At 48.5% G+C, this 20,224-nt stretch overlaps 1 protein-coding gene across 1 annotated transcript in view; it reads right to left on the bottom strand.

Annotated features, from left to right (window-relative positions):
* Positions 1–20,224, bottom strand: part of CLSTN3 (calsyntenin 3) — a 195,376-nt gene that overhangs the window by 35,246 nt on the left and 139,906 nt on the right. Inside the window, exons 11-15 of the mRNA XM_077467139.1 lie at positions 17,605–17,655; positions 12,461–12,612; positions 12,042–12,190; positions 4,427–4,653; positions 348–512 (exon numbers count right to left, since the gene is read on the bottom strand). Of these exons, the coding sequence (XP_077323265.1) occupies positions 348–512; positions 4,427–4,653; positions 12,042–12,190; positions 12,461–12,612; positions 17,605–17,655 (744 nt within the window). The remainder of the gene's footprint in view (positions 1–347; positions 513–4,426; positions 4,654–12,041; positions 12,191–12,460; positions 12,613–17,604; positions 17,656–20,224) is intronic.

Consider the following 20,224-nt stretch of genomic DNA (forward strand, 5'->3'; position numbering starts at 1 on the left):
GATCAAATAGCAACAAAACCTTCCGATGTGAATGCTGTGGAAGTTCTTAATCAGAGATGCACGAAGATTTTAGTACAAGTTGGATGTCCAGATCTGGAAGGACTATCTCCGGAATAGAGAAGAAGAAGAATATGGAAACAAAGTGAGGTCATCTCCCACCCTCCAAGGGACCCATAGCCACCAAAAAGTAGACAGCATAGTCCCATAGCCACATGTAGGTCCTCATGAAGGAAGCTGCGAGCTCCAATGTACACAGAATCTTCATGGTTCCGCCTTGGAGATAGTAGTAAAGAAAAACTAGGAGAAGCAGGAACGTCTATGAGATATACTTCAGGAAAACTCATCACCTGTGATACGAAGGCTGCGGGAGTTGTTCTCCGTCTCAAGGCCGCGTTGCCAGGCGGAAGAGACATCCAGAGACAGGCTCTCGTACTCCTGGTTCAGGTCCTCTCCCACGACACCAATCTCACACCGTTCAATGGAGCACTCTATTCCATCTGGAGACTGTACATCTAAGGGAAGAATAGTCAGATTCGGTCATTTATTAAAACAGCATCATTTCTAATGGGATGAAAAGTTGATTTGTCCAGATATTTATGTCGATATTTTTAGGTTAACAGTTATTCAAGCAAAAGAAATCCACAAAATTTTGCTACAGTTGAGCAACTTGGGAAAGTTAAAATTGATCTGACTAAAAAGATCGAATAGAGGGTCTTTTTTAATGTTTATTAAAATATTCTTGCAGGTTAACAAGACAGAGGGATATACAAATATCATTACATAACAATGAAGTCATAGCCACATCCTTCATATCTCAATCAAAAAGGAACGTCTCTGAGATTAGTTTTGGTGGGGTGAGTTGTGTTCCGTACAAGAAGAACATTTTATAAAAGATATAAGAAACTGTACTGGAAATTCGTTTTTGGTGGTGTCCTTGTTTCATTGGGTCCATATTCTGCCTTGTGGGTAATTTAATTTTGAAAGACTTCCAATGGCGCGTACACACGATCGAATTGTCCGGTGTACTTAGTCCGACATACAATCCGGCGGATAGTCTGGCGGACTTTTTACCGAACGGACTTGGCCACACACGGAGACACACAGAAAGTCCGGCGTTTTGCTAGCGCGATGACGTACAGCGCGTACGACGGGACTAGAAAAAGGAAGTTCAATAGCCAGTAGCCAATAGCTTCCTTTTTCGTACTTGCTTCTGAGCATGCGTCATTCTTAGGGCCGGTTCACACTGCGGGCGATGCGAGGCGACACGACTTGCCTCGCCGCAATCTGACAAGTCGCCCCCGTTCTGTACAATGGAACCGTTCTGAGAGGAGCGACTCGAGTCGCTCCGACTCAGAAAAAAGGTTCCTGTACTACTTCTGGGCGACCTCGGGGCGACTTGCATTGACTTCTATACAGAAGTCATTTGCAAATCGCCGCTGAGGTCGCGGCAGGTCGCGGCGAGGCAAGTCGGTGTCGCCTCGCATCGCCCGCAGTGTGAACCGGCCCTTAGTCCGCCGTACTAGCATGCTGACAAACGTATTGTCCGCTGAAACCCAAGTCCGACGGGAAGATTGGAGTGCAAAAATACTTTCTTAGTCTGCCGGACTTCACGCTGGAAAAGTCCGCTGAAGCCCACACACGATCGAATTGTCCGCTGAAATGCGCTTCGGCGGACTAAGTACAATCTGATTGTTTTTACGCGGCATTAGAGTATTGTGTGATGTAGGCTATAGACCATCCATTCTCAACCAGGGTTCCTTGGAACACTAGGGTCCCTCCATAGGTAGCTAGGGGTTCCTTACGCTTTGACTGATTGACCCCCTCCCCTCTGATAGTGCCTTCATTGTTGCAGGGCCAACTCAACTTGGCAAAGTCAACAACATTGCCCCAATTATCTTTTTTTAGCTGTCTGCAAGGGTGGCATTCTTTCTACAGGTCACCAATATTGGGGAATTTCTATCACCAATCCTGGTCCAAGTACTGGTTTTAATAAGGGTTCCCTGTGACCTAAACTTTTTGTTTAGGGGGTTCTTTGGGGTAAAAAGGTTGCGAGCTGCAACAGACTGTAAAGTGGTTAGCTCTTCCTCCTAGCCGCACTAGGGTCCTTGGTCCGAATCTCAACCAAGACACTACCTGCCTGGATTTTGCATGTTTTTCCCTGTGCCTGCGGGGGGGGGGGTTTCCTTCGGGTACTCTGGTTTCCTCCCACACACCAAAGACATGCTGGTAGGTTAATTGCCTCCAGTCTAAATTGATCCTAGTATGTGAGTGAGTGACTTGCATAGCGCTACCTATGCGAACTGAATTGCCTCAGGGTGCTTTCTTGCCACCATCTGCGGCTTTACATGGTCCTTTACCCCGTGAAGTCCTGACACGCTTACAAACACATACAACATTGACATACACATATTAAGGCCAATTTTTTTTTTTTTTTAGACAAGGTCTAATTAACCTACCAGCATGTCTTTGGAGTGTGAGAGGAAACCGGAGTACCCGGAGGAAACCCACGCAGGCACAGGGAGAACATGCAAACTCCAGGCAGATAGTGTCGTGGTCAGGATTTGAACCAGCGACCCTATTGCTGCTAGGTGAAAGTGCTAACCACTACACCACTGTGCTGCCCTTAGACAATAGATTGTAAGCTCCTTGAGGGCAGTAAAGGTGCAGTAATGTACAGTATATGTGTAAAGCGCTGCGTAAATTTATGGCGCTATATAAGAACCTGTAATAATAATAATAATTATAATAACAGAAAAGAAACAGTTCCCTGTTTAACCTGAGGTTGAAGACGTAAAAGACAAGGGGGGTGGCATGTCCTTCCTCTGAATCAATCAGGGGTCATGATCTGACTTTCAGAAGTGAGTTCATCTTATCTCGCTCATCATCTTCTGTATTTCTACCCATTCCTTTTTGGAATTGGAGGCGATTAATCAACTTAAAGCCTGGAAACTTATCAAAGGATCCCTGCTATAGGGTAAAAGTTATAGACCACTTTCCTGGGATTGGAATGAAAATTGGTTCGGGGTTTATTTTTTGCCCCAGGTCTAATTGTCTCCATCACTCTGCCTTTCAGTTTGGACCATTACCAGTGGTTGTATTTTTTAAGATACATCCCCCTCCATGGCTATACCTGATGATCCTATTTTTCATATCCCTATGACTCTGGAGCCTCAATATACATACAAATAGTTTTTGAACATACAGGTAATTTATATGCCCAATTGTGGTTTTGGCGCTATGCATTTTTGCCAACTCATGAATGTTTCAAATTTTTGTAATTTGTAAAGTTTTGTTATTTAGTTATGTTGTTCTGTGATTGTTTATTATTTTTCTTCTAATATTTTTTTTTTTTTTATAGTGCTCACTATGCCTGATATCAATAAATCCTCCTGAAGAAGGCAATAACCAAGGCGAAACGTGTAGAGATGAAACCAGTTTGCACTTGTAATAGTACTGTAATATCAATACTCACCCTTTGGATGTTTGTTTTTAACAATGTTCTAATAAATTTCTACTTTTCTACAAAGATTTTGTTATAATTGTGCACCCTAAAAATCACAAAAATACTTGTCAGGTCACCTAGAGCCCAGGTGACAGATGCACACCGTAGGGCTTAGGAGTGCACCGCAAGGTTGTGGACCCTACGGCTGACTGCTGCGGACGGGGGTCAAGGTGATAGGAAGGCAGGGCCGCCAGAACACCAAGATGGCTCCCACCGGGGTTAGAGCGTAAGATTCCCTGGGGCGCGGAGTCTAAGAGCCAGCAGGTGTTCACCAGAGCCTCTAGTGGTGAGGATGGACTTGGCTGCAACTGGCTCCAGGTCGCTACCCCCAGGGTCCCCCAGCTCACACCCACAGTAGGCAACAGGAGGATAGGGATGGTGAGGGACAAAGCCAAGGTCGGGGCCACAAGCAGACAAGAATAGTCGGGGACACGCTAAAAGGTCAGGATCACAGGCAAACAGGGATAGTCAAGGACACGCCAAAGTCGGTAACGGAAAACAGTAGACGAGCACACGGCAGGTAACAGGAAGCTAACACACAAAGGTTGATCAGCAGGATTGGCTTGCAGTGCACAGGTTAATATAGAGCTCCCTGATAGGAGCTAGGGTGGAGCCATGCCAGAGGATGGATATAAAAGCAGTCAGGTGAGGGTCGGCTGGTCTCTAGAAATGAACACATGGAGACAGGTAAGCAGACGAACTCTATTGCATAACCAGGACAATACTCTCTGAAAATTCTCTGAATCAACCAGGTTTATCTTTAGTGCAACAGTTCTGGAGTCTACAGAAAATTCTGGATCAGGCAGAAAGCTCGCCGACATCTGGCTGATACTATTGTGAAATGTTCATATGAGCCCCATTTATATGAATTGAGGAATAAAAAAAAAAAAAATTGTAAAAACATTTTTGTGACAGAACACTTACCTGCTCTTGGTGCTCTTTCAAGCTTATTTGGAGTTAATGAATGAGATACAGTGCAGGTAATCCTCAGATCTGGGAATATTGGGACCCCGAGTGGCCCCTGGAAGTCGAACATGGGGTGCGCAGACCGAGAGGACCCCGTCAGTTGGACTTGTGGGGCATCTGGCTGTAGAACCACAAGGTAGCCATCCAGATCTGGCACTGAGAGACATCCTTCGTCGCTGACACACCTGAAGAAGCAGACACATCGCTATTCACCGAGAAAACTGGTAAAGGACACCAAATACTACATATGGGAGGTAGACAATAGAGATTGACATCATCGCCAAGCATGCCCGGTGTAACCTACATCATTAGAAAGCCATCACTGATGCATATTGGTTCCTAAATTTTGTAAATTTTGGGGGAAAAAAAATCTGGATATTTTGTTGAAATTTACCATATTGGCTAAATGTGTTGGAGTCAAGTGAGTGAGTGAAATATTTGTATAGCGCACAACGCGAACTGAATCGCCTCAAGGCGCTGTGAAGAGCTTAGTTGTCCAACTTCTAGAAGAGGAAGGTCTTGAGTTTTTTCCTAAAGGCCTGGTGGTTTTCTTCCAGGCGGATGTTGGTTGGTAGAGCATTCCATAGCCAGGGCTGGACTGGGACAGAAATTTGGCCCTGCACTTCATCCAGACTGGCCCACTTACATTTTGAGTGTCCCATCAGCACCCACTTACATCAGAGTGTCCCATCACCACCACCTTACATCAGAGTGCCCCATCACCACCACCTTACATCAGAGTGTCCCATCAGCACCCCCTTACATCAGAGTGTCCCATCAGCACCCCCTTACATCAGAGTGTCCCATCAGCACCCCCTTACATCAGAGTGTCCCATCACCAGCCCCCTTACATCAGAGTGTCCCATCACCAGCCCCATTACATCAGAGTGTCCCATCACCAGCCCCCTTACATCAGAGTGTCCCATCACCAGTCCCCTTACATCAGAGTGTCCCATCAGCACCACCTAACATCAGAGTGTCCCATTACCAGCCTCATTACATCAGAGTGTCCCATCAGCACCCCCTTACATCAGAGTGTCCCATCACCAGCCCTCTTACATCAGAGTGCCCCATCACCACCACCTTACATCAGAGTGTCCCATCACCAGTCCCCTTACATCAGAGTGTCCCATCACCAGCCCCCTTACATCAGAGTGCCCCATCACCACCACCTTACATCAGAGTGTCCCATCACCAGTCCCCTTACATCAGAGTGTCCCATCAGCACCACCTAACATCAGAGTGTCCCATTACCAGCCTCATTACATCAGAGTGTCCCATCAGCACCCCCTTACATCAGAGTGTCCCATCAGCACCCCCCTTACATCAGAGTGTCCCATCAGCACCTCCTAACATCAGAGTGTCCCATCACCAGCCCCCTTACATCAGAGTGTCCCATCACCAGCCCCCTTACATCAGAGTGTCCCATCAGCACCCCCTTACATCAGAGTGTCCCATCAGCACCCCCTTACATCAGAGTGTCCCATCACCACCACCTTACATCAGAGTGTCCCATCACCACCACCTTACATCAGAGAGTCCCATCACCACCCCCCTTACATCAGAGTGTCCCATCACCAGCCCCCTTACATCAGAGTGTCCCATCACCAGCCCCCTTACATCAGAGTGTCCCATCACCAGCCCCCTTACATCAGAGTGTCCCATCACCAGCCCCCTTACATCAGAGAGTCCCATCACCACCCCCCTTACATCAGAGTGTCCCATCACCAGCCCCCTTACATCAGAGTGTCCCATCACCAGCCCCCTTACATCAGAGTGTCCCATCACCAGCCCCCTTACATCAGAGTGTCCCATCACCAGCCCCCTTACATCAGAGTGGCCCACTGAGCCATCGGCCCACCGGGAAACTCCCGGTAGTCCCGATGGCCAGTACATGCCTGTCCATAGCCGTGGTCCTTGGACAGCGAATCTCCGTTCCCCCTTTGATTTGTACCGAGATTTGGGAACGAGGAGGAGGTTTTTTTGTTAGATGATCGAACAGTGGTCTAGGTATGGCAATTTTTACATAGTTACGTTGGTCTAGCTTAGTCCATTGTAAGTACCATGCCTGAGGGATCTCCGTAGAAGCTGGAAACCACTGTAGTAGGCACTGCTGGTGATCTCCACTAGCTTCTGGGTCCTGCGCCCATTGGCTGCTTTGCCGCTTACTGGACACAAAAGGTCGCTCATTTGGCGCCATTCGGATAACATTTTCCATTATTTTTAACCCCCCCCCCGCTCGCCGTCAGAAATGTCAAATGGGTAGAGTGTTGTATGACCGCGCAATTGTTGTTCAAAGGGTGACAGTGCTGGAAATTGTCCTGGGCAGGAAGGAGGTGGAAGTGCCCGGTAGGCAAGTAGTTAAAAGTAATGCAAAAACGTTTTCTGATTGGACAAGGTGGAGATTGTGACTTCGCTCACCTTTTCTCTCCACTTTGCCCGAACTGAGAACGCTTTGTATTCATAGAGAATATACAAAGTGTTCCCTGAAGGGCGACGATGCTGAACGAGCAACTTCCTGCGTTCACAATGCATCAGGGAAGCTTCTTGGCACGGGAATCTAGTGGAGATCACGGTAGTAGAGGTGTCTATACAGTGATTCCCAGCTTTCTCAGGGATCCCACAGGTATGGTATATACCAGTGATGGTGAACCTTGGCACTCCAGATGTTTTGGAACTACATTTCCCATGATGCTCATGCACTCTGCAGTGTAGTGGAGCATCATGGGAAATGTAGTTCCAAAACATCTGGGGTGCCGAGGTTCCCCATCACTGGTATATACAATACATTGCAAGTATCCAAGCTAGACCAATGAAACTGTGTTAAAAGTGACAGACCTAAACTTCAGCTTTAAAGCCCAACTCCAGGTTTGGGGTCCTCCACCCTCCTTTGGGGCACCCTTAAAAAAAATCTTTGGTCAGGACCTGGATCACCTGCTGGTGACACTGTGGTTCCCTGGGCGGAGGTTTGTAGTTCCAGTGTCCACCAGAAGGTGTCTCTCAGCAGCCAGCAGATTCCAGTAATCTGTCTCCACCTGGTGCTGGCTGCTGGGAGGGTATTTAGTTCCTCCTCTACCAGTGCCTTCTGCAACAGTGTTTTGCTTTGCCTGCCAATTAGATGCTGTTAAAATCCTGAGTCTGATCCTACTCCTGCCTCGTACCTTTATCTTGCTTCTGTCTTGCACCCTGCTGCCTGGTACCTGCTCCCCTTGTTCCTGAGTCCAGTCCTGATTCCCCCACTTTGCTGCCAGTGGGTTCTGTCTCTAAACGCCTGTGCATGTGGTAGGCTAACACCGGGGCACAAGATGCCTCTAGAAGTTTCATTTAAAACTCCCAGGGTGCACAAGGCCTATTCGGTGAATCTGCGGGGGACATCTGGAGGGTTTTTTTTTGAGAGGCTGTGGGGGGGGATCCACTCATGTAACTGCAGTCCCTGTACAGAAGAGCTCAGACTGGGGAAGAGAGAAGCAGCACAAGAGCCAATGAGTTGTGTGACAGTGCTTATATGCTAACAAGTTACATGCTGATAGGATTCGAGAAGATTGTTGGTGAAAATCATTGCTTTTTTTAAATCTTTCTTTCTCTGTGCATATTGGTTCATCCATCCATTTACCCATCCATCCCTTCATCCATTCACCCACCCATCTCTCCAACCATTCACCCATCCATCCCTCCATTCACCCACCCATCCCTCCTTCCATCCCTCCATCCATCCACCCATCCCTCCATCCATTCACCCATCCATCCCTCCATCCATTCACCCATCCATCCCTCCATCCATTCACCCATCCATCCCTCCATTCACCCACCCATCCCTCCTTCCATCCCTCCATCCATCCACCCATCCCTCCATCCATTCACCCATCCATCCCTCCATCCATTCACCCATCCATCCCTCCTTCCATCCCTCCATCCATCCACCCATCCCTCCATCCATCCACCCATCCCTCCATCCATTCACCCATCCATCCCTCCATCCATTCACCCATCCATCCCTCCATTCACCCATCCATCCCTCCATCCATCCCTCCATCCCCCACCCATCCCTCCATCCATTCACCCATCCATCCACCCACCCATCCCTCCATCCATTCACCCATCCACCTACCCATCCCTTCATCCATTCACCCACCCATCTCTCCAACCATTCACCCATCCATCCCTCCATTCACCCACCCATCCCTCCATCCATCCCTCCATCCCCCACCCATCCCTCCATCCATTCACCCATCCATCCCTCCATCCATTCACCCATCCATCCCTCCATTCACCCCCACCCATCCCTCCATCCATTCACCCATCCATCCACCCACCCATCCCTCCATCCATTCACCCACCCATCTCTCCAACCATTCACCCATCCATCCCTCCATTCACCCACCCATCCCTCCATCCATCCCTCCATCCCCCACCCATCCCTCCATCCATTCACCCACCCATCCCTCCATCCATTCACCCATCCATCCACCCACCCATCCCTCCATCCATCCACCCACCCATCCCTTCATCCATTCACCCACCCATCTCTCCAACCATTCACCCATCCATCCCTCCATTCACCCACCCATCCCTCCATCCATCCCTCCATCCCTCCATCCATTCACCCATCCATCCACCCACCCATCCCTCCATCCATCCCTCCATCCATTCACCCATCCATCCCTCCATCCACCCACCCATCCATCCCTCCATCCACCCACCCATCCATCCCTCCATCCACCCACCCATCCCTCCATCCATCCATCCACCCATCTCTAAAGAGGTGTCAGCAAGACATTCTGCACTAACAAGGTAAGGTTGCAGGGAGCTAATATGCTAATGGTTATTCGACAACCATAATATTCTGATTTCAATATTAATTAAATATAGTTGGTTACTATGGAAACTGTTGGTTACTGTTCAAGAAACATTTTTATAGAATAAGCGCACTTTCATACAAAGTAACCTAACAGAGCATCATAGACTTCTATTGGGTTCCTCTACCTCCATCTGCTCTGGGATGTGAGCCCCATAGACTTCAATTTGCCTTCTCTACCACCATCTGTTTCCGGAAATGAGCTCCACAGACTTCTGTTGGGCTCCTTTACCTCCGTCTGCTACAGGAAATGAGCCCCATAGACTTCTATTGGGCCCCTTTAGAGCCATCTGCTATGAAAAATGAGCCCCATAGACTTCTATTGGGCTCCTCTACCTCTGTGTGCTCTGGGAAATGAGACCCATAGACTTCTATTAGGCTCCTCTAGTGCCATCTGCTATGGAAAATGAGCCCCATAGACTTCTATTGGGCTCCTCTACCTTTGTGTGCTCTGGGAAATGAGACCCATAGACTTCTATTAGGCTCCTCTAGTGCCATCTGCTATGGAAAATGAGCCCCACAGACTTCTATTAGGCTCCTCTAGTGCCATCCACTATGGAAAATGAGCCCCATAGACTTCTATTGGGCTCCTCTACCTTTGTGTGCTCTGGGAAATGAGTCCTATAGACTTCTATTAGGCTGATCTCGCTCTGTCTGATCCGGGAAATGAGCCCTATAGACTTCTATTGGGCTCCTCTACCTCCGTCTGCTACAGGAAATGAGCCCTGTAGACTTCTATTGGGCTCCTCTACCTCCATCTGCTCCAGGAAATAAGCCCCATAGACTTCTATTGGGCTCCTCTACCTTTATGTGCTCTGGGAAATGAGCCCCATAGACTTCTATTAGGCTCCTCTACCTCCATCTGCTCCAGGAAATAAGCCCCATAGACTTCTATTGGGCTCCTCTACCTTTATGTGCTCTGGGAAATGAGCCCTATAGACTTCTATTAGGCTCCTCTAGTGCCATCTGCTATGGAAAATGAGCCCCACAGACTTCTATTGGGCTCCTCTGTCTTTGTGTGCTCTAGGAAATGAGACCTATAGACTTCTATTAGGCTCCTCCTGCTCTGTCTGATCCGGGAAATGAGCCCTATACACTTCTATTGTGCTCCTCTATCCCCATCTGTTCCTGGAAATGAGCCCCATAGACTTCTATTGGGCTCCTCTACCTCCGTCTGCTACAGGAAATAAGCCCCATAGACTTCTATTGGGCTCCTCTACCTTATTTGCTCTGGGAAATGAGCCCTATAGACTTCTATTAGGCTCCTCCTGCTCTGTCTGATCCGGGAAATGAGTCACATAGACTTCTGTTGGGATCCTCTACCTCCGACTGCTTTAGGAAAGAAGCCCCATAGATTTCTTGTGGTGTAGGATGTGAGCGCTCCCTAGAGGCTATGGACATTGAGCCTCTGTTAGGTCAATGGGGGGGGGGGGGATATGTGCACCTTGTATGAAAGTATTCTTTGAAGTATTATACAATATGTAATAAAGGCTTATTGCACCTAAAAAAATTGGGGGTATTTTATGGCAAATGCTTAAGAGTGGAACCACCCGATGCTTTCCTATTGTCTGACACCCAGGTGGGACCTTCATGTCTTTTCACTTACTGGAGGAGCCACAAAGACTTCTAACTGAGGTCAGTTAAACAGCATAGGTGAGAACCATCCCTACAGCAATATTAGGATAGGCACAGCAAACAGTGGCGTAACTAGAACCTTCAGGGCCCCCGATGCAAGAAACCATGAAGGGCCCCCCTGAACCCCAGCCAGGGCCCTTCCCTCCGAATCTGGCGGTGGAACTCCAGGGCGTGGTCACAGGTATGACCTTTTTGAGCCCTGTAGTTCCACCACTGGTATCAGTAGTTTTTTTTATTTTTAGGTGCCCCATTGGGGGACTGTCCCTTGGCAGGATGGGGTCCCCGTCCCCAGAAGAGATGAGGTCCTTTTCTCCAGGGCAGATGAAGTTACTGCCCCCAGGTGAGAAGGGGTCCCGGTCCGAAGGGGAGATGGGGGTCCCTGTCCCCACATGAGAAGGGGTCCCTGTCCCCAGGGGGAGATGGAGGGGTATGTAATGGTGTGTGGGGGGGGGTGGGGTCCTCTCACTCACCATGACCAAGCTGTAGGCCACGCACTCATCCATGTTGGCCTGGGCTCCATCCAGTGTGCTGGACGGGTGATCAGCATATCTCCCAAAAAGACCTTTCATCATCTGTGTATGATGGGGGAGGAGGGGGGCTGGCAGACAAGCCTGCAGTGTCCTCCGGGGGGCTCTCATAGGGCTGCACTGCATCTGTGTGCTTAAAGTTTCTTTACCTGGGAGAAGTATGCAGTGCAGTGTGGGCCGGACTTCGGGGGGGGGGCGGGACTCTGGCTGGGGAGAACAGACATCGGACTGAGCGGCAATGCATGGAGTAGGAGAGGGTACTCTGAGGAGCCGGCTGAGGACACAGGTCATGTGGGGAATCCACAACTAAAGAGCAGCCAGTGCGATAGTCGAGCATGGAGCTCTGCTAGTCACCCTCCACCTCCAGCCACCCGTGTGCATGGTGCACTGGTACCCCTAGCTGCCTATGCTGCTGCCCGTCATATGTAGAGGGGGCTGCATGGGCCCCCTGCATCACAGGGCCCAGTTGCGGTCGCAACTGCTGCACCCCCTATAGTTATGCCCCTGACAGCCAATGACCCTTGGTTGGCATTGGGTGGCACACGGGTACACCCACCTGACGGAAGTCTTGAGTTTCAGGGGTCGAACGCCCGGCGTTGGAAACTGTAGAGAGTTGAGGTATTCAACGTGCTGCAGAGCTCGGCTGAAGGAGACGGCGTCATCCCCTTCCAAGGACAGCTGGGACTGAGCGGGGTTCACGTGAACCTGGGAGAAAAGGTCCGAGATATCACACAATCCACATGTGCAGCTCAGAGGAACTCCAAGACAAGAGGTGCCGAAAATAGGAGGAGAACCCCAAGTGGCAAGAAGCACCGTGCTATCCACGGCCTGTCCAGTATAGTTGGGTTTAAATGAAATGTTAACCAAGGATGAGGAGATGAGGAGATGTGGAGATGAGTAGATCCTTGGTTAACATTTGGCGATTCCAAGTTCTGGCACATCAACGTGTTACCAACAACCTCACAATTCTGTTACCTTCATTCCTTTCCCCAGACTGTCAAAGTCGGTGTACTGAAGACCCTCCTTACAGGAGTAGAGGCATTCTATCACTTCCCGAGAATCCACGGGACCCAAGCGAAGGGACAGCCCAGAGATATAACCGCGCAGGAAGCGGCCAACAGAAGTGCCTGGAACAACAGCAAAGGTTTGAAATGAGCATTTTAGCCGGATAGCACAGAGGAGAGGAGAGGACAGGAGAGAAAAAAAAAAAGAGGAGAGCACAGAGAAGAAGAGAGGGCAGAATAGAAGAAAGAAGAGGAGAGGACAGGAGAGAAGAAAGAAGAGGAGAGCACAGAGGAGAGGACAGGAGAGGACACTATAGAAGAAAGAAGAGGAGAGGACTGGAGAGAAGAAAGAAGAGGAGAGCACAGAGGAGAGGACAGGAGAGGACACTATAGAAGAAAGAAGAGGAGAGGACTGGAGAGAAGAAAGAAGAGGAGAGCACAGAGGAGAGGACAGGAGAGGACACTATAGAAGAAAGAAGAGTAGAGGACTGGAGAGAAGAAAGAAGAGGAGAGCACAGAGGAGAGGACAGGAGAGGACACTATAGAAGAAAGAAGAGGAGAGGACTGGAGAGAAGAAAGAAGAGGAGAGCACAGAGGAGAGGACAGGGGAGGACACTATAGAAGAAAGAAGAGGAGAGGACTGGAGAGAAGAAAGAAGAGGAGAGCACAGAGGAGAGGACAGGAGAGGACACGATAGAAGAAAGAAGAGGAGAGGACAGGAGAGAAGAAAGAAGAGGAGAGCACCGAGGAGAGGACAGGAGAGAAGAAAGAAGAGGAGAGCACAGAGGAGAGGCGAGAAGAAAGAAGAGGAGAGCACAGAGGAGAGGAGAGAAGAAAGAAGAGGAGAGGACAGGAGAGAAGAAAAAAGAGGAGAGCACAGAGAAGAAGAGAGGGCAGAATAGAAGAAAGAAGAGGAGAGGACAGGAGAGAAGAAAGAAGAGGAGAGCACAGAGGAGAGGACAGGAGAGAAGAAAGAAGAGGAGAGCACAGAGGAGAGGAGAGAAGAAAGAAGAGGAGAGGACAGGAGAGAAGAAAAAAGAGGAGAGCACAGAGAAGAAGAGAGGGCAGAATAGAAGAAAGAAGAGGAGAGGACAGGAGAGAAGAAAGAAGAGGAGAGCACAGAGGAGAGGACAGGAGAGGACACTATAGAAGAAAGAAGAGGAGAGGACTGGAGAGAAGAAAGAAGAGGAGAGCACAGAGGAGAGGACAGGAGAGGACACTATAGAAGAAAGAAGAGGAGAGGACTGGAGAGAAGAAAGAAGAGGAGAGCACAGAGGAGAGGACAGGAGAGGACACTATAGAAGAAAGAAGAGTAGAGGACTGGAGAGAAGAAAGAAGAGGAGAGCACAGAGGAGAGGACAGGAGAGGACACTATAGAAGAAAGAAGAGGAGAGGACTGGAGAGAAGAAAGAAGAGGAGAGCACAGAGGAGAGGACAGGAGAGGACACTATATAAGAAAGAAGAGGAGAGGACTGGAGAGAAGAAAGAAGAGGAGAGCACAGAGGAGAGGACAGGAGAGGACACGATAGAAGAAAGAAGAGGAGAGGACTGGAGAGAAGAAAGAAGAGGAGAGCACCGAGGAGAGGACAGGAGAGAAGAAAGAAGAGGAGAGCACAGAGGAGAGGCGAGAAGAAAGAAGACGAGAGCACAGAGGAGAGGAGAGAAGAAAGAAGAGGAGAGGACAGGAGAGAAGAAAAAAGAGGAGAGCACAGAGAAGAAGAGAGGGCAGAATAGAAGAAAGAAGAGGAGAGGACAGGAGAGAAGAAAGAAGAGGAGAGCACAGAGGAGAGGACAGGAGAGAAGAAAGAAGAGGAGAGCACAGAGGAGAGGAGAGAAGAAAGAAGAGGAGAGGACAGGAGAGAAGAAAAAAGAGGAGAGCACAGAGAAGAAGAGAGGGCAGAATAGAAGAAAGAAGAGGAGAGGACTGGAGAGAAGAAAGAAGAGGAGAGCACAGAGGAGAGGACAGGAGAGGACACGATAGAAGAAAGAAGAGGAGAGGACAGGAGAGAAGAAAGAAGAGGAGAGCACCGAGGAGAGGACAGGAGAGAAGAAAGAAGAGGAGAGCACAGAGGAGAGGCGAGAAGAAAGAAGAGGAGAGCACAGAGGAGAGGAGAGAAGAAAGAAGAGGAGAGGACAGGAGAGAAGAAAAAAGAGGAGAGCACAGAGAAGAAGAGAGGGCAGAATAGAAGAAAGAAGAGGAGAGGACAGGAGAGAAGAAAGAAGAGGAGAGCACAGAGGAGAGGACAGGAGAGAAGAAAGAAGAGGAGAGCACAGAGGAGAGGACAGGAGAGAAGAAAGAAGAGGAGAAAACAGAGGAGAGGCGAGAAGAAAGATGAGGAGAGCACAGAGGAGAGGAGAGAAGAAAGAAGAGGAGACCACAGAGGAGAGAAGAAAGAAGAGGAGAGCACAGAGGAGAGGCGAGAAGAAAGAAGAGGAGAGCACAGAGGAGAGGAGAGAAGAAAGAAGAGGATAGGACAGGAGAGAAGAAAAAAAGAGGAGAGCACAGAGAAGAAGAGAGGGCAGAATAGAAGAAAGAAGAGGAGAGGACAGGAGAGAAGAAAGAAGAGGAGAGCACAGAGGAGAGGACAGGAGAGAAGAAAGAAGAGGAGAGCACAGAGGAGAGGACAGGAGAGAAGAAAGAAGAGGAGAGCACACAGGAGAGGCGAGAAGAAAGATGAGGAGAGCACAGAGGAGAGGAGAGAAGAAAGAAGAGGAGACCACAGAGGAGAGGAGAGAAGAAAGAAGAGGAGAGCACAGAGGAGAGGAGAGAAGAAAGAAGAGGAGAGGACAGGAGAGAAGAAAAAAGAGGAGAGCACAGAGCAGAAGAGAGCAAAGAAGAGAGGAGAGGACAGGAGAGCAGAAAGAAGAGAAGAGCACAGAGGAGAGGACAGGAGAGAAGAAAGAAGAGGAGAGCACAGAGGAGAAGAGAGCAAAGAATAGAGGAGAGGACAGGAGAGCAGAAAGAAGAGGAGAGCACAGAGGAGAGAACAGGAGAGAAGAAAGAAGAGGAGAGCACAGAGGAGAGGACAGGAGAGGACACGATAGAAGAAAGAAGAGGAGAGGACAGGAGAGAAGAAAGAAGAGGAGAGCACAGAGGAGAGGACAGGAGAGAAGAAAGAAGAGGAGAGCACAGAGGAGAGGCGAGAAGAAAGAAGAGGAGAGCACAGAGGAGAGGAGAGAAGAAAGAAGAGGAGAGGACAGGAGAGAAGAAAAAAGAGGAGAGCACAGAGAAGAAGAGAGGGCAGAATAGAAGAAAGAAGAGGAGAGGACAGGAGAGAAGAAAGAAGAGGAGAGCACAGAGGAGAGGAGAGGAGAGAAGAAAGATGAGGAGAGCACAGAGGAGAGGAGAGAAGAAAGAAGAGGAGACCACAGAGGAGAGGAGAGAAGAAAGAAGAGGAGAGCACAGAGGAGAGAAGAGAAGAAAGAAGAGGAGAGGACAGGAGAGAAGAAAAAAGAGGAGAGCACAGAGCACAGAGAAGAAGAGAGGGCAGAATAGAAGAAAGAAGAGGAGAGGACAAAATAGAAGAAAGAATAGGACAGGAGAGAAGAAAGAAGAGGAGATCACAGAGGAGAGGACAGGAGAGAAGAAAGAAGAGGAGAGCACAGAGGAGAGGACAGGAGAGAAGAAAGAAGAGGAGAGCACAGAGGAAAGGCGAGAAGAAAGAAGAGGAGAGCACAGAGAAGAGGCGAGAAGAAAGAAGAGGAGAGCACAGAGGAGAGGAGAGAAGAAAGATGAGGAGAGCACAGAGGAGAGGAGAGAAGAAAGATGAGGAGAGCACAGAGGAGAGAAGAGGAGAGAAAAAAGAAGAGGAGAGGACAGGAAAGAAGAAAAAAGAGGAGAGCACAGAGCAGAAGAGAGCAAAGAAGAGAGGAGAGGACAGGAGAGCAGAAAGAAGAGAAGAGCACAGAGGAGAGGACAGGAGAGAAGAAAGAAGAGGAGAGCACAGAGGAGAAGAGAGCAAAGAAGAGAGGAGAGGACAGGAGAGCAGAAAGAAGAGGAGAGCACAGAGGAGAGGACAGGAGAGAAGAAAGAAGAGGAGAGCACAGAGGAGAAGAGAGCAAAGAAGAGAGGAGAGGACAGGAGAGCAGAAAGAAGAGGAGAGCACAGAGGAGAGGACAGGAGAGAAGAAAGAAGAGGAGAGCACAGAGGAGAAGAGAGCAAAGAAGAGAGGAGAGGACAGGAGAGCAGAAAGAAGAGGAGAGCACAGAGGAGAGGACAGGAGAGAAGAAAGAAGAGGAGAGCACAGAGGAGAAGAGAGCAAAGAGGAGATGAGGGAACAGGAGAGCACAGAAGAGAAGAAAAGGGCAAGAGGGCACAGAAGAGAGGACAGGAGAGCACGGAAGAAAATAATGAAAAGGGCACAGAAGAGATGACATGGGAGCACAGAGGAAGAATAGGACAGAACAGGAGAGGAGAGAGGAGAAGAGGGGGGAAGGGATTTTAGGAGGGGACAGGATAGCAGAGAGAAGAGAACAGGACAGAAGAGAAGAAAGGAAAGGGGAAGAGAACACAGAGGAGGGGAGAGAATAGGGAAGCACAGAGGGAGGAGAGGAGAGCACAAAGGAGGAGAAAGGATTGGAGAATAGAGGAGAAGAGAACGCAGAGAAGAAGAGAGGAAATTAGAACGCAAAGGAAAGGAGAGGACAAAAAAAGCACAGAGGAGAGTAGAGAGGAGAGGAGAAAACAAGAGAGGATGGAGGAGAGGAGAGGAGAGAGGAGAAGAGGGGGGGGGGAATTAGAGGAGATGTAAAGAGGAGATAGGAGAAGAGGGTGGGAATTAGAGGTTCAGGTGAGGAGGGATAGGACAGCAGAGAGAAGAGAACAGGAGAGGACAGAAGAGAAGAAAGGAAAGGAAAGGATAAGAGAGCACAAGGAGAGGAAAGAACAGTGAAACACAGAGGGAGGAGAGGAGAGCACAGAAAAGGAGAAAGGACTGGAGAGGAGGAGAGAAGATAACACAGAGGAAAGGAAAGGAGAGAACAAGAGAGCAGAGAGGAGAGGTGAGGATAGGGGAGCAGAGAGGAGAGAATATTGGAGAGGAGAGTACAGAGAAGAGGAGAGGATTAAGGAGTATATATTATACTGTATATACAGACATAATGGGGACAACATACTTGGGGCTCTTGACACTTCGTTGTCATTCACTCTCACCGAAAACTTCTCATCTGTTGAACAGAACACATCGTTTATGTTGCTTTAACATTTTACCTCTTTTTTTTTTCTTCATAAACTGAAATCTATTTGAATCTCCTCTCCTCTCTCTCTAGAGGTTAGTTCTGCAAGGAGCAATTTCTGGGTCCCGCTGACACCGCTGATCTCTTGATCTATCTATAAGAGGGTAACTCTTGACAATGACGACAAGTGGTCCATACATATTCTTCCCACTGACCCTCACACTAATGTATCATGAGCTGTAGATATATCGTCATTGTTAGCAGAGGGTTCCCTGAGACCGGAAAGTTATTTCAAGGGCCCCTCTGCTTTGAAAAGGTTGAGAAAGGCCGGTATAGACCCCCGAATGCTGGTCCTGAAAATGTAGCTGTCGGTGCAAATAAAAGTATCATGTATATCATTTAGCTTGAGTTATACAGAGCCTTGCAAAAGTATTCACCCCCTTGGCTTTTGACCTATTTTGTTACATTACAGCCTTTAGTAGAATGTTTTTTTTTTTATCTGAATTCTATGTGATGATCAGAACACAAAAGTCTAAGTTGGTGAAGTAAAATTAGAAAAATATATACATAAAACTATTTTTCAGAAATAAAAAACATATAATTGACATGTGCGTATGTATTCACCCCCCTTTGTTATGAAGCCCATAAAAAGCTCTGGTGCCACCAATTACCTTCAGAAGTCACATGATTAGTGAAATGATGTCACCTGTGTGCAATCTAAGTGTCACATGACCTGTCATTACATAGACACGCCTTTGTGAAAGGCCCCAGAGGCGGCAACACCTAAGCAAGAGGCACCACTAACCAAACACTGCCATGAAGACCAAGGAACTCTCCAGACAAGTACGGGACAATGCTGTTGAGAAGTACAAGTCAGGGTTGGGTTATAAAAAAAAAATCTCCAAATCTTTGATGATCTCTAGGAGCTCCATCAAATCTATCATAACCAAATGGAAAGAACATGGCACAACAGCAAACCTGCCAAGAGACGGGCGCACACCAAAACTCACGGAGCGGGCGAGGAGGACATTAATCAGAGAGGAGCACAGAGACCGAAGGTGACCCTGGAGGAGCTGCAGAGTTCCACAGCAGAGACTGGAGTATCTGTACATAGGAGGGCAATAAGCCGTACGCTCCATAGAGTTGGGCTTTATGGCAGAGTGGCCAGAAGAAGACATTACTTTCAGCGAAATACAAAATGGCACTTTGTGAGTTTGGGAAAAGGCATGTGGGAGACTCCCAAAATGTATGGAGGAAGGTGATCTGCTCTGATGTATGGAGGAAGGTGGTCTGGTCTGATGTATGGAGGAAGGTGATCTGCTCTGATGTATGGAGGAAGGTGATCTGCTCTGATGTATGGAGGAAGGTGATCTGCTCTGATGTATGGAGGAAGGTGATCTGCTCTGATATATGGAGGAAGGTGATCTGCTCTGATGTATGGAGGAAGGTGGTCTGGTCTGATGTATGGAGGAAGGTGATCTGATCTGATGTATGGAGGAAGGTGATCTGGTCTGATGTATGGAGGAAGGTGATCTGCTCTGATGTATGGAGGAAGGTGACCTGCTCTGATATATGGAGGAAGGTGATCTGCTCTGATGTATGGAGGAAGGTGATCTGGTCTGATGTATGGAGGAAGGTGATCTGCTCTGATGTATGGAGGAAGGTGATCTGGTCTGATGTATGGAGGAAGGTGATCTGCTCTGATGTATGGAGGAAGGTGATCTGGTCTGATGTATGGAGGAAGGTGATCTGCTCTGATGTATGGAGGAAGGTGATCTGGTCTGATGTATGGAGGAAGGTGATCTGCTCTGATGTATGGAGGAAGGTGATCTGGTCTGATGTATGGAGGAAGGTGATCTGCTCTGATGTATGGAGGAAGGTGATCTGGTCTGATGTATGGAGGAAGGTGATCTGCTCTGATGTATGGAGGAAGGTGATCTGGTCTGATGTATGGAGGAAGGTGATCTGCTCTGATGTATGGAGGAAGGTGATCTGGTCTGATGTATGGAGGAAGGTGATCTGCTCTGATGTATGGAGGAAGGTGATCTGGTCTGATGTATGGAGGAAGGTGATCTGCTCTGATGTATGGAGGAAGGTGATCTGGTCTGATGTATGAAGGAAGGTGATCTGCTCTGATGTATGGAGGAAGGTGATCTGCTCTGATGTATGGAGGAAGGTGATCTGGTCTGATGTATGGAGGAAGGTGATCTGCTCTGATGTACGGAGGAAGGTGATCTGGTCTGATGTATGGAGGAAGGTGATCTGCTCTGATGTATGGAGGAAGGTGATCTGCTCTGATGTATGGAGGAAGGTGATCTGGTCTGATGTATGTAGGAAGGTGATCTGCTCTGATGTACGGAGGAAGGTGATCTGGTCTGATGTATGGAGGAAGGTGATCTGCTCTGATGTATGGAGGAAGGTGATCTGCTCTGATGTACGGAGGAAGGTGATCTGGTCTGATGTATGGAGGAAGGTGATCTGCTCTGATGTATGGAGGAAGGTGATCTGCTCTGATGTATGGAGGAAGGTGATCTGGTCTGATGTATGGAGGAAGGTGATC

The sequence above is a fragment of the Lithobates pipiens genome, unplaced genomic scaffold (assembly GCF_037356315.1).
Source record: "Lithobates pipiens isolate NorthernLeopardFrog02 unplaced genomic scaffold, aLitPip1_a1.2 Scaffold_47, whole genome shotgun sequence".
In the NCBI taxonomy this organism is placed as follows: Eukaryota; Metazoa; Chordata; class Amphibia; order Anura; family Ranidae; genus Lithobates; species Lithobates pipiens.